At 42.5% G+C, this 13,708-nt stretch overlaps 1 protein-coding gene across 1 annotated transcript in view; it reads right to left on the bottom strand.

The window, feature by feature from the left end:
- Window positions 1–1,091: 1,091 nt before the first annotated feature.
- Window positions 1,092–13,708, bottom strand: part of LOC139574529 (GDNF family receptor alpha-4-like) — a 142,610-nt gene continuing 129,993 nt past the window's right edge. The window contains exons 4-8 of the mRNA XM_071399201.1: window positions 7,540–7,885; window positions 6,627–6,736; window positions 5,247–5,381; window positions 2,792–2,955; window positions 1,092–2,471 (exon numbers count right to left, since the gene is read on the bottom strand). Of these exons, the coding sequence (XP_071255302.1) occupies window positions 2,331–2,471; window positions 2,792–2,955; window positions 5,247–5,381; window positions 6,627–6,736; window positions 7,540–7,885 (896 nt within the window). The 3' untranslated portion in view covers window positions 1,092–2,330. The remainder of the gene's footprint in view (window positions 2,472–2,791; window positions 2,956–5,246; window positions 5,382–6,626; window positions 6,737–7,539; window positions 7,886–13,708) is intronic.

Genomic DNA, 13,708 nt, shown 5'->3' on the forward strand with positions numbered 1-13,708 from the left:
ATTATGGAAGTATATATGGAGACTGTTTAGTGACAGAAATAAGGGGTTAAATACATGTAAATAAAATATACACAGTATATGTTTCCTGATCTTTCTTATATCTCTCAGATATAGAATAGACACTTCAGAACAAACTTCCTTTAGATTAACAGCCTAGTGTCACACTCGCAAATGCTTCAGAATGTATTTCTTTGTAGGCCATAGCCTTGAAATAATTGAAATAATAGGCACCTTGTCTGGTTCCTGACCTATTTAGAGTGTTAATATGCTGTTTATTATGACATGAAATTATGAGTGCTTCTTACATTCACCTTTTCATGTTTATTAAAATACTTTTGATTCATATCATATGGTTTTGTTTCAGAAATCCAAAACGAAATGGTAGTTCCAGCTAGTCACAAAAATAGATGGGTGTTGGTTAAATTGTGATTTTAATGAATGGAGCGAATTCGGAGCAGCAGTTTCTTTTCATGTGAGCGCGGAGCGGTTTAAAAGGATGTGGAGTGCCGGAGCGTGCTCACCACTCCATTAGCGATGAGTGGGATTGCATTTAAATTTCAATCACGCTGTAACGCTGAATTTCCGTGATATGGATAGAGCCCTTGCTTACAGTAGTAATACACACTGCCATCCCACTCCCTGGTTTCCAAATAATTTTTCATAGAAGAGCTGGCTGTTTTTGAGAGTGAAACGGCTTGGATTCACCTGACTGATTCTACCTCACAGCTACTTCTCTGTTTATTTTCTAATCATGGCGCTCTCCAAGGCATCCTTCTCTTCCATTATTGAAATGTGCAGAATACTTAGAGTTGTCATTAGTGTTCTTTGCGTATACTGTGCCTGATAAGCCTCAACTTTTCAACTTTAATTAATCAAGCCGTTAATTGCGTCCAACCCATACCCCTATGGTCCAATTAATATTCGAACAAACATAAACAAATACACATATTACTGTACTCAGCAAAAGCTCTATGGGATAGAAATCTGCTTGAAATGTTATAATCTAATTGCTTTTTTGAAGAACTGATAAGGATGTTTATTGTCCAATCACTGAACAGGACATTTACTGTATATTAGGAAAGAGAGAAGCATTGGATTTTCTGACAGCTTTTATTGGCAGCAATTCAAATGATTCCTATGACATTGGAAAATTTCCGTCCTCCCGATAACATCATTCATGACCATCTTTTATTATGAACAGGTAACATATACCATGTTTCACACTATTGTGCTGACCCAAACTGTACTCTGCTATTGGCTCTGGCATTTTCTTTTCACATTGTGCATTCCAGCATGGTTTCAGCAACTATGGTGGCTGCGTTAAGAGGCCAGCACAGTACAGCTCGGCTTCTCTTGGCTAGGCTCAGTAGTGTGAAAAGGGTCAAATTTTGCCCGAAATGTTGAGACACAAGTCCTTCTTCCTATATGGCACACCGATTCCGACACCCTTTAAAACAATGTCCATCTACACAATGAGGAACAGAGGGCAGTGCTTCCACACAAACGCAGAACAATGGTACTGTACACATAAAGAGAATCTGTTTACTCATAACTTCATTTCAACAAAGGAGAAGAAAGTGTTTTATAATGAACACTTAGCTAATCATTAGCGAGAACAAATGAACTGGCAGTAGACAAAGAGCCCAATCTTCACTGCGGGCATGATAATCATTAGGTCCAGGTATTCTGAGGTGTCCACATCTCTTGCAGCCGACAGCACTCGGAATGATCTGAGTCAGGGAATTTGTCCAGAATGGCTGAATAAGCCATAGCTCCATTGTCCATCTCTACCATTCCAGTATTGATTAGAAATAATGTTCCTCCTTCAGTCAAGTCAAAGCGAACGGTATTAAAGCACTTATATCCTCAAGGGTCTTTTCCAATCAGTTTGTGCAGTTGAGTACCAAATAAAGACAAAGTTCGCTGTTCATTGACAACATTTTAGGTAAGAGCTTTCCATTTATATATAGATCTTAAAGAATAACTGCGTAGTTTCCAATGGTGCTTTTTAAATTCACTCTTGAAAACAATGGATGTGCTTGGATAGCTGGATGGTAGGTTAGTCCACATAAAAAGTACTTTTATCTTGACTTGAAGCGATAACAATGTACAGTGTACAGATTGGTTTCAATCTGTCTCAGTCCCTCTCTGTACACTTAAAGGGCTCGCAGATGCAGTTGAACCACTAAGACACAAAAATATAAAAACGACTATGCTGTACATGTTTCGGAGGAGGAGAAGCCTATTGGCCAAAGAGTCAAATTTCTCTAGAATTTGTCAACAAATCATCCCATCTGCTCTATGGGTGGTCCTTGGCAGTGCTTCCTCCTTTAGTGTCCATATAAGAGCAAAGGTAGGAGCACAAGGCCGGTAAAGGCCGTTGGAGCCAGAAGGCCAAGTGCGGGGGCAGAGTTTGGGAGCCCATCCAATGGGAGGGTAGAATCTCCCCACAGTCGGTCATTTCCGCTGGCCTAAGGGTGAGAAAGAGAAATCAATGTTGACCAAAAAACATTGAAGCCCACATGGTTAGCCTGAAACAGAACAGAACAAAACTAGGGATGTATTATTCACTGTCGAGGGCCAAATCTAAGACATCATTCTGATTCAAATTTCAAAGGTTAAAGGTGATCGGGTGGGAGTACTATAAATATGCAACTGTAACCTCCCTGAACTTAACTGGCAAAGGTTTCAACTCTTGGCAAATCTTCTTTTTTTTATACTGTACAAACAACTGAACAAGTATCTATTTTCTCCCATTCTAGCTCTGACCCTGATGAAACAATCACCACACCTGTGTTGGTATAATTGGGTCCGGAACATTCCGTGTGGTCTCCACGGTAGCAGGCAGAGGGGTGGTGGCATGATTCTCTCTGCCTGCGGCAGGGCTGAGCAGTCCCGATAGACTGGGAGTGGGCGCCATATCTGTCCCGCTCCCAAATGCCAGGAGGGCATTCCCTGTTTAACAAGATGACAACAGGCACAGTTTGAGAAGAGACAATTTGACTCAAGGCTCCCGAAATGGACCTGACACGTCTTCATCAATTTCCAATCACGCCCACATTCAGTTACTGCACAGTCAGGACCCATTCTGCATTCTGCCTGAGCGGCTTGGCTCGGGCAAGTTTGGATTTGCTCGGTGGAGAAGAAAAGGCGAATACTCAGTATTCTCTTCAGGTTTCCCCAACTGCACCTGCCTCTCCACATCCTCTCATTAACTCACAGACGAGTGGCATTGGCCAAACAAGACTGGAACCTCGCTCTGTGTCCTTTTTTGTCATGGAGAGAAGAGGCCACCAAGGAGAGGAGAGGCCACTGAGGAGAGGAGGTCATGAGGAGAAGAGAGGAGAGGCGAAGCGAGGAAAGGAGAGGCCACCAAGGAGAGGAGACGAAGAGGCCACCAAGGAGAGGAGAGGAGAGGAGAGGAGAGGAGAGGAGAGGAGAGGAGAGGAGAGGAGAGGAGAGGAGAGGAGAGGAGAGGAGAGGAGAGGAGATGGCTTTAGAGTTACTGGTCGTCACTGTTTACCACAGCCACAAAGTCATAAAGCCTGCCTATTTCTACAATTTCATTTTAAACCTAACCTTAACCATAACCTTATCCATGCTTCAAACCTTATGTCTCTCTCTAACCTTAAATGAAGACCAAAAAGCAAATTTAGACTTTGTGCCCATACTATCAGGTGGAAACCAGATCTACCTTGCGCTCTCCGGGAGGAAGATAGCCCCTGTCTGTTTAAACAGGTCAGATGAAAAACACTGTAGCAAAGTCAATAATAAGGACAATTAAGTATTCACTACATAGAAAGGGCATAAGCAAAATTGGAATAGAGATGGAAGACCATTAGGGTGAGAGAGAAAAAATCCCAGGGAAATGTGTGTACTGAGTCACGGTGCTGACGCATGATGCTCCTGAAATAAAGCTGAAAGTCTGGTTCATGTGGTTGAAAGCACTCTACATCTTCTATAAGGGATCATAAACATATCGCACAAGCACCATATTGTCTTTCATCCTTGTTTCCCTCTCTGTAAACCATCAGAAGGTGGAACTAGCTTGTCTCCCATCATGTGAGGTGATATTACACTTATTACATGTAATAACGCAATTATTACTGTGCCATTATGGGTTAAGGTTGAGTCTTCTATGCCAATATTTACATCAACTGTTAAAACAGGAATAAATGCACAAGCCGTTAAGACGGAGAGGGTGAATTCAGAAATAAGTGATTACTTTAGAATCACAGGGATAACCTATTTCCTTTTCACTCAGGGAAGGCACTGTGAACACCCAGGTGTAATTACCAAGGATACAGCAGGTATTCATCAATGAAAATAGGCTAGGTTCAACAAGGAGTAACATCGTCCCTTATTTCCATCATCAAGAAAAAAACAAGTTGAATAATTCCAAAGGCATTGTTGCGCAGACCAATTATTGTAATAGAAAACCATAGTGTTGGATGAATCATTCCTCAGAGAGAAAATACATCTAAGCAAAAATCTAAATCAAGTATAGTAAATACATTTACCAGTACATAGTTAGCACCTATTTTTCTATCTAGAACCTAACACTTTTGGTTCTATGTAGAACCCTTTCCCCAGAGGGTTCTACATGGAACCCAAAATAGTTCTACCTCGATCCAAAAACAGTTCTACCTGGGACCAAAAAGGGTTCTCCTTATGGGGACAGCCGAGGAACCATTTGGAACGCTTTTTTCTAAGAGTGTAGGCTACCGCACATGAGACATGACAAAACACTGACAGGCAAAATCCCCAGAACTCATGGAGTTCTGCTTTATCCTCTAAAACATGCTGCAGATGTCACACATTCACACTAACAATCACGATGGCTATTCAACTGTAAGTGATCACTACCTTCCTCCAAACCGCCCCATATCATGTACCATTAGAACATAAGGAACAATACTTTATAGAAATAGCGCTTTTTTGAGATACAAGATGATGTTGCTCTTGTTCTTCCCCAGTCTAAACCTTGCAAACATGTTCATGTTTGGGAACACCGTAGCAAAATGTTTCAAAATATTTCCAAAAGTTCAGATAGTACCTTGGGCTGTTTTCCTTCATTTCATGCCTAGTGAATACAACCCTACACTAAGGCTGCATCCCATATTAAACCCTACTCCCTATATAGTGCACTACTTTTGACCAGAGCCCTATGGAACCTCCAGCCTAAGTCACTGGAGACTGCTTTCAGTGATGACTTGATGGATTAGGAGCCATTGGGAGCCACTCACTGAGACAGACGTTGTCGGTGAAGTATTCCAGGAAGTCGGAGCACTCTTCTCTCTGGTTCCCACTGGCAGAGCAGGAGCACCATGGGGCCACGCTAGACGTGGAGTTATCCACATAGTTGGGAGTTATCGAGCTGCCTGTAGAAACAATGTGTGCTCAGTTCAGTATCAAATATTTATTCCCTCCAAAGACCGATTGTTACAAGACTGTTTTTACAATGTTATACAAACTAAAACATTTATGAACAGTATTTGCAATTCAGTTCACTCGCACAATGTAAGGTGGAATACTGTTCAAGAAATTAGCAGAAATGCAAGTGTGTTGAGGGTAATTCTTGACAGTTATCTGTTTCTTGTTTTTATGAAGTCAAAGATGCTTCAATTTGTGCTTCCTTTGAAAAGGTTTAGAAGTGTTTGTTGTGCCATTTCTCTCCCAAGTTCTGAAATGGAGTGGAAAGTTTTCAAGTGCTTAATAAATACAGGCCAGGAATGAAAATGCCAAGTGTTTGTTTGTGCTGAAGGGCACCATAGGAAGCTCTTGAAATGCATTAGGTCGCTTTGTGCTCTTTTGAAGAGCATGAAAAAGAAATGGACGTTCTTTGAGCGAGTGCATAAAACAAAGCTAATAGCCTAATCACTGATCAAGCAACGTTATGGACTAAACTTTGAAATCCTGTTGCTGCAGGATTGTTTTTCTACGACAATACGGTTCAAATTAAGATCCTACATCTGTACTGCTTTAAACCTCCACAAATAAGATCTACTCAAATCCTACTCATACTCATTCATTATAGGCCTACAGTATTAAAGAAGGTACATCTAGCATTTCCACCTGCAAATAGCAAATAGTTTCCGTGTAGGTACATGCATCAGCATCTTCCTGTTTCATGATTGGTTCTCGTTCGTAAGGTTGCAAACATAAACAACATAACATTACCTTACGCCCATGCAGCAGATGTAATTTGGGTTATGATAAGGTCAGAAAGCAGTGCATAAGCTATTTATGCTATTTCTAAGATATACTTTGAAAACCACAAGGGAATCTGAATTATTGCTAAATTGTTACATGTAGCTCCTTTAAATAGCAACTTTCATTTCCCCTCCAAAGTAATCATTTCCTTTCACTCTTTCACTCTTTCTCCTGTTCTTTATTCATTAGTTTACCTTTTCTATCCTTCCCTCACTCCTCATTTCCCCAGTATCTAACTGTTTTCTCCATTTCAGTACACTGTAGGCTAGCTACATTTTCTCCACTCACATTCTGTATGTTAAACACTTAATTTTCTCTTTCTCCTGTTCTTTATTCATCGATTTACCCTCTCCTCCACATGTTCGGCTTTCTCCCATCCGTTTCACATTCGCTCTCTCCATCTCTGTACCCACCTATCAGGCCTGTGTAGGCGAGTAGACAGGCTCCATAGTTCCCCTGCTTGCAACCGTTGGCAGATGACTCGGCTGGTTGGCAGTCGTACTGGAACTGAGCCAGGCGGGACCTATACAGAGCCAATACAACTAGCACTGTTTAGCAGTGAGAAAGGGCCGGACACCAATTACAATGATGGCATACCGTAAAGATAGCATGTTTAATTGAATGGTTTTCACTGGAGGAAGAGAGGGTTTCGCTATCTCCATGTGCTATAGATTTGGTACAACACTCGTATGTTTAAGGCTATGTGGCAAACTGCAGTGAGGGGCATTGGTTTATTTGATTTGTTTCATTCCACAAGCCAGAATCATTAGTTCAGCCCCAGAGCAGTAAAAGGGGTGGTGAAAATAATGTTCATGACCAACGATTGCAATGAGCGATAACTCTAATCCATCTTATGTTTTATCTGTGTTAAATATTTTATGTGTTATTGCAGCACACTCTCCAGGGGGTTTGGGGGTAGAATATTGAACCATTTTGTTGATTGAGTGGTTTGCTTGTTCTGTTTTGTGTGTTGATAGAGGGGTGGTTCCCAAATAATGGGTCATGGCCCCACTGGTTGGTCACAGCTGGTACTGTCTGGGTCAGGACTAAAGAATGTCTTTGTTTGGTTGAGTTGGTGGGTCACAAGATAATACAAACAACTACAGTTTTTCTTTAAAAGTGATATGTTTGGGATGCACTGTTAAACATCTTACACTCTGAGTACAAGACTGGAATAGATGAGCTCGCAGAGATCTACCTCTCTGGGAGCGAGCTGAGGCACAACTTGACCAAGAACAGAAAGAAGTGGTACAGTAGCAGCTCATTGTGCTCTATGTCCCAAAGGATATAAGTCAGTACGTTGTGTTATTGGAGCGTCTCACTCACCTGCACACATAGTCAGCCTTGCAAATACGCATCTGTGTCAGGCAGCTGGGTTTTTCCGAGCCCTCGAAGGAGCAGCCGGGAACTATGGTCTGCCTGCGTCGCTCTGCGCACGCCGTGTCCGTGCAGGGGCAGAAGAGTAGCTCATGCGTGTAGTCTGGAGGGATGCGATCAAAGAACCGGCGTAAGGCCTTGCTGCACTTGGCCTTGTTGCAGAGGCCAGACTTTGCTGAGGGCTTGATGCAGGCAGATACGTACTCTGTGCGGAGCTTCTGGCACAGGTCGTCGACATTACACGCCTTGGCTGCATCCAGGCAGCGGTTCACCGTCACCATGCCAGCCTCGGAGTCTATTGGCGGAAGGGGAAGGAGGGATCAGAGAACCATACAATAACAAGAGAAAGACAGAGAAATACTTTTTGGGTAAATGGTATATCACCTATCAGTGATACAGTGCCTTCAGAAATTTTTCCACATTTTGTTGTGATACCGCGTGAACTTAAAATTGATTAAATTTAGATTTTTTGGGTCACTGGCCGACACACAATACCCTATAATGTCAAAGTGGAATCATGTTTTTATTCATTTTTTACAAATCAATTAAAAATTAAACGCTGAAATGTCTTGAGTCAATAAGTATTTGACACCTTCGTTATGGTATTTCTAAATAAGTTCAGGAGTAAAAATGTGCTTACCAAGTCACATAATAAGATGCATGGACTCACTCTGTGTGAAATAATAGTGGTTAACATGATTTTTGAATGACTACCTCATCTCAAGAACACAGTGAATGTTTGAGTGGCCGAGTTACAGTTTTGATTTAAATCTACGGCAGGTCCTGAAAATCGTTGTCTAGCAATGATCAACAACCAATTTGACAGAGCTTGAAGTATTTTGAAAAGAATACTGGGCAAATGTTACACAATCAAGATGTGAAAAGTTCTTAAAGACCTACCCAGAAAGCCTCACAGCTGTAATCGCTGCCAAAGGTGCATTTACTTACAGAACCAGTCAAAAGTTTGGACACACCTACTCCTTCAAGGGTTTTTCTAGAATTTTTACTGTTTTTTACATTACAGAAAAATAGTAAAGACGTCAACACTATGAAATATTACATATGGAATCATGTAGTAACCAAAAAAGTGTTCAACAAATCAAAATCGATTTTATATTTGAGATTCTTCAAAGAAGGCACCCTTTGCCTTGATGACAGCTTTGCACACTCTTGGCATTCTTTCAACCAGCTTCACCTGGAATGCTTTTCCAACAGTCTTGAATGAGTTCCCACATACACTGAGCACTTGTTGTGTCACGTATACTCCCTCTCTGGCCTCTAGGTCAACAGGCTGCTTGTTATGACGCACACCTGTCACCATCATTGCGCACACCAGCACGTGCCTGATTACCTTCCCTATATATGTTGCCCTCAACCATCACGGTCACCTAATAATCCCCAGTTTACAATTGGCTCATTCATCCCCCTCCTCTCCCCTGTAACTATTCCCCAGGTCGTTGCTGCAAATGAGAACGTGTTCTCAGTCAACTTACCTGGTAAAATAACGGTAAAATAAATAAATAAATAAATAAATATGTCACTCCCTTTGGTTCCTTCGCCAGTTGTTATTGTTTCTCTTTCAGTTTCCTGTCTGTGTGTTGTTCGTGTTTCTTGTTTTGTATTTTGTTTCATTTATTTATTAAATTATTCACTCCCTGATCTTGCTTCCCGACTCCCAGCGCACACGTTTCATGTTGGCTGCTTTTCCTTCACTGTAACGATTTTCCTCCTCTTCAGACGAGGAGTATGAAGAATCGGACCAATACGCAGCGTGCTAAGTGTCCATGATAGTTTAATAAAACTGAACACGACAAAATACAAAAATAACAAAGTGAATGATAACGAAAACTGAAACAGTCCTGAAATGTGAAACAAACACTAACACAGGAAACAATCACCCACAACACACAATGGAAAACAGGCTACCTAAATATGGCTCCCAATCAGAGACAACGATAAACAGCTGCTTCTGATTAGGAACCACACCAGGCCAAACACATAGAAAAACAACAACCTAGAAAAAAGAACATAGACTGCCCACCCTAACTCACGCCCTGACCAAACTAAAATAGATACACAAAAACGGAACTAAGGTCAGGATGTGACATTCACTCTGCGGTCCAACTCATCCCAAACCATCTCAATTGGGTTGAGGTCGGGTGATTGGGGAGGACAGGTCATCTGATGCAGCACTCCATCACTCTCCTTGGTCAAATAGCTCTTACACAGCCTGGAGATGTGTTAGGTCATTGTCCTGTTGAAAAACAATTGATAGTCCTACTAAGCGCAAACCAGGTAGGATGGAGTATCGCTGCAGAAGGCTGTGGTAGCCATGCTGGTTAAGTGTGCCTTGAATTCTAAATAAATCATAGACAGTGTCACACTTCCTCCTCCATGCTTCACAGTGGGAACCACACATGCGGAGATCATCCGTTCACCTACTCTGCGTCTCACAAAGACATGGCAGTTGGAACCAAAAATCTCAAATTTGGACTCATCAAACCAAATGACAGATTTACACCCGTCTAATGTCCATTGCTCGTGTTTCTTGGCCCAAACAAGTCTCTTCTTCTTATTGGTGTGCTTTAGTAGTGGTTTCTTTGCAGCAACGCGACCATGAAGGCCTGATTCACGCAGTTGATGTTGAGATGTCTGTTACTTTGAAGCATTTATTTGGTCTGCAATCTGAGGCTGGTAACTCTAATGAATTTATCCTCTGCAGCAGAGGTAACTCTGGGTCTTCCTTTCCTGTGGCAACCCTCATGAGAGCCAGTTTCATCATCGTGCTTGATGGTGTTTGCGACTGCACTTGAAGAAACTTTCAAAGTTATTGACATTTTCCGGATTGACTGACCTTCATGTCTTAAAGTAATGATGGACTGTCATTTGTCTTTGCTTATTTGAGCTGTTCTTGACATCAAATCAAATCAAAATGTATTTGTCACATGCGCCCAATACAACAGGTGTAGACAGTGAAATGTTTACTTACAAGCCCTTAATAACCAACAATGCAGTTTTTAGAAAATACCAAAAACAAAAATAGTAAGAGATAAGAATAACAAATAATTAAAGAGCAGCAGTAAATAACAATAGCAGAGCTACATACAGGGGGTACCGGTACTGAGTCAATGTCAATGTGCGGGGGCACCGCGGTGTCGAGGTAATTGAGGTAATATGTACATGTAGGTAGGTAGTGTAACGACATTCTACGTCGTCCTCCTCCTCAGACGAGGAGAGGAGAGAGGGATCAGATGACCAATGTGCAGCGAGGTATGTAGACATGAATGAATTTATTAGACACGACGAACACTGACACGAACTATACTTGAATATTTACAAAATAACAAACAAACAACGTAGACTAACCTGAACATGCAAACTACATATAACGAAGCACGCATGAACAGGAACGAACGAGACGAGACAGTACTGTGTGGTGCAAATAAACACAGACACAGCGACAATCACCCACAAACAAACAATGTGAAACCACCTACCTTAATATGGTTCTCAATCAGAGGAGATGAAAACCACCTGCCTCTAATTGAGAACCATATCAGGTCACCCATTTACCAACATAGAAACACATAACATAGAAATGCCCACCCACACTCACGCCCTGACCGACTAACACATACAAAACAACAGAAAACAGGTCAGGAACGTGACAGGTAGGTAGAGATATTAAAGTGACTATGGATAGATAATAACAGAGAGTAGCAGCAGCGATCCAGGAGAAGGGGGGGGGGATTGTGCAATGCAAATAGTCTGGGTAGCCATTTGATTAGCTGTTCAGGAGTCTTATGGCTTGGGGGTAGAAGCTATTTAGGAGCTTCTTGGACCTGGACTTGGTGCTCTGGGACAGGCTTTGTCGTGCCCTCTTCACGACTGTCTTGGTGTGCTTGGACCAGTTTAGTTGGTTGGTGATGTGGACGCCAAGGAACTTGAAGCTCTCAACCTGCTCCACTACAGCCCCGTCGATGAGAATGGGGTCATGCTTGGTCCTCCTTTTCCTGTAGTCCACAATCATCTTCTTTGTCTTGATCACGTTGAGGGAGAGGTTGTTATCTTTGCACCACATGGTCAGGTCTCTGACCTCCTCCCTATAGGCTGTCTCATCGTTGTCGGTGATCAGGCCTACCACTGTTGTGTCATCGGCAAACTTAATGATCGTGTTGGAGTCGTGCCTGGCCGTGCAGTCATGGTTGAACAGGGAGTACAGGAGGGGCCTGAGCTCGCACACCTGAGGGGCCCCCGTGTTGAGGATCAGCATGGCGGATGTGTTGTTACCTACCCTTACCACCTGGGGGCAGCCCGTCCGGAAGTCCAGAATCCAGTTTCAGAGGGAGGTGTTTCATCCCAGGGTCCTTAGCTTAGTGATGAGCTTTGAGGGAACTATGGTGTTGAACTCTGATCTGTAGTCAATGAATAGCATTCTTACATAGGTGTTCCTTTTGTCCAGGTGTGAAAGGGCAGTGTGGAGTGCAATAGAGATTGCATCATCTGTGAATCTGTTCGTGCGGTATGCAAATTGGAGTGGGTCTAGGGTTTCTGGGATAATGGTGTTGATGTGAGCCATGACCAGCCTTTCAAAGCATTTCATGGCTACAGACGTGGGCGCTACGGGTCGGTAGTCATTTAGGCAGGTTACCTTGGTGTTCTTGGGCACAGGGACTATGGTAGTATGCTTGAAACATGTTGGTATTACAGACTTGGATAGGGAGAGGTTGAAAATGTCAGTGAAGACACTTGCCAATTGGTCAGTGCATGCTCGAAGTACACGTCCTGGTAATCCGTCTGGCCCTGCGGCCTTATCAATGTTAATCTGTTTGAAGGTTTTATTCACATCAGCTGTGGAGAGCCTGATCACACAGACTTTTGGAACAGCTGATGCTCTCATGCATGTTTCAGTGTTACTTGCCAACGAAGCGAGCATAGAAGTGATTTAGCTCGTCTGGTAGATTCGTGTCTCTGGGCAGCTCTCGGCTGTGCTCCCCTTTGTAGTCTGTAATAGTTTGCAAACCCTGCCATATCTGACGAGCATCGGAACCGGTGTAGTACGATTCGATCTTAGTCCTGTATTGACTCTTTGCCTGTTTGATGGTTTGTTGGAGGGCATAGCGGGATGTCTTATCAGCTTCCGGGTTAGAGTCCCGCTCCTTGAAAGCGGCAGCTCTACCCTTTAGCTCAGTTGGAATGTTGCCTGTAATCCATGGCTTCTGGTTGGGGTATGTACATACAGTCACAGTGGGGACAACATCCTCGATGCACTTATTGATAAAGCCAGTGACTGATGTGGTGTACTCCTCAATGCCATCGGAAGAATCCCGGGACATGTTCCAGTCTGTGATAGCAAAACAGTCCTGTAGTTTAGCATCTGCTTCATCTGACCACTTTTTTTATAGACCGAGTCACTGGTGCTTCCTGCTTTAATTTTGGCTTGTAAGCAGGAATCAGGAGGATAGAATTATGGTCAGATTTGCCAAATGGAGGGAGAGGGAGAGCTTTGTACGCATCTCTGTGTGTGTAGTAAAGGTGGTCTAGAACTTTTTCCCGCTGGTTGCACATTTAACATGCTGATAGAAATCAGGTAAAACTGATTTAAGTTTCCCTGCATTAAAGTCCCCGGCCACTAGGAGCTCCCCCTCTGGATAAGCGTTTTCCTGTTTGCTTATGGCCTTATACAGCTCATTGAGCACGGTTTTAGTTCCAGCCACAGACCGATGTCTGTGGTTGTAATTATACAGCTACAAAAAATACAGATGAAAACTCTCTAGGTAGATAGTGAGGTCTACAGCTTATCATTAGGTACTCTACCTCAGGGGAGCAAAACATAATATGGACTTGGTCTTTTACCAAATAGGGCTATCTTCTGTATACCACCAGTACTTTGTCACAACACAACTGATTGGCTCAAACACATTAAGAAGGAAAGAAATTCCACAAATGAAATTTTAACAGGCACACCTGTTTAATTTAAATACATTCCAGGTGACAACCTCATGAAGCTGGTCGAGAGAATGCCAAGGTAAAGGGCAAAGGGTGGCTACTTTGAAGAATCTCAAATATAAAATAGATTTTGATTTGTTTAACACTTTTTTGGTTACTACATTATTCC

This window comes from Salvelinus alpinus, chromosome 4 (assembly GCF_045679555.1).
Source record: "Salvelinus alpinus chromosome 4, SLU_Salpinus.1, whole genome shotgun sequence".
Taxonomy (NCBI): domain Eukaryota; kingdom Metazoa; phylum Chordata; class Actinopteri; order Salmoniformes; family Salmonidae; genus Salvelinus; species Salvelinus alpinus.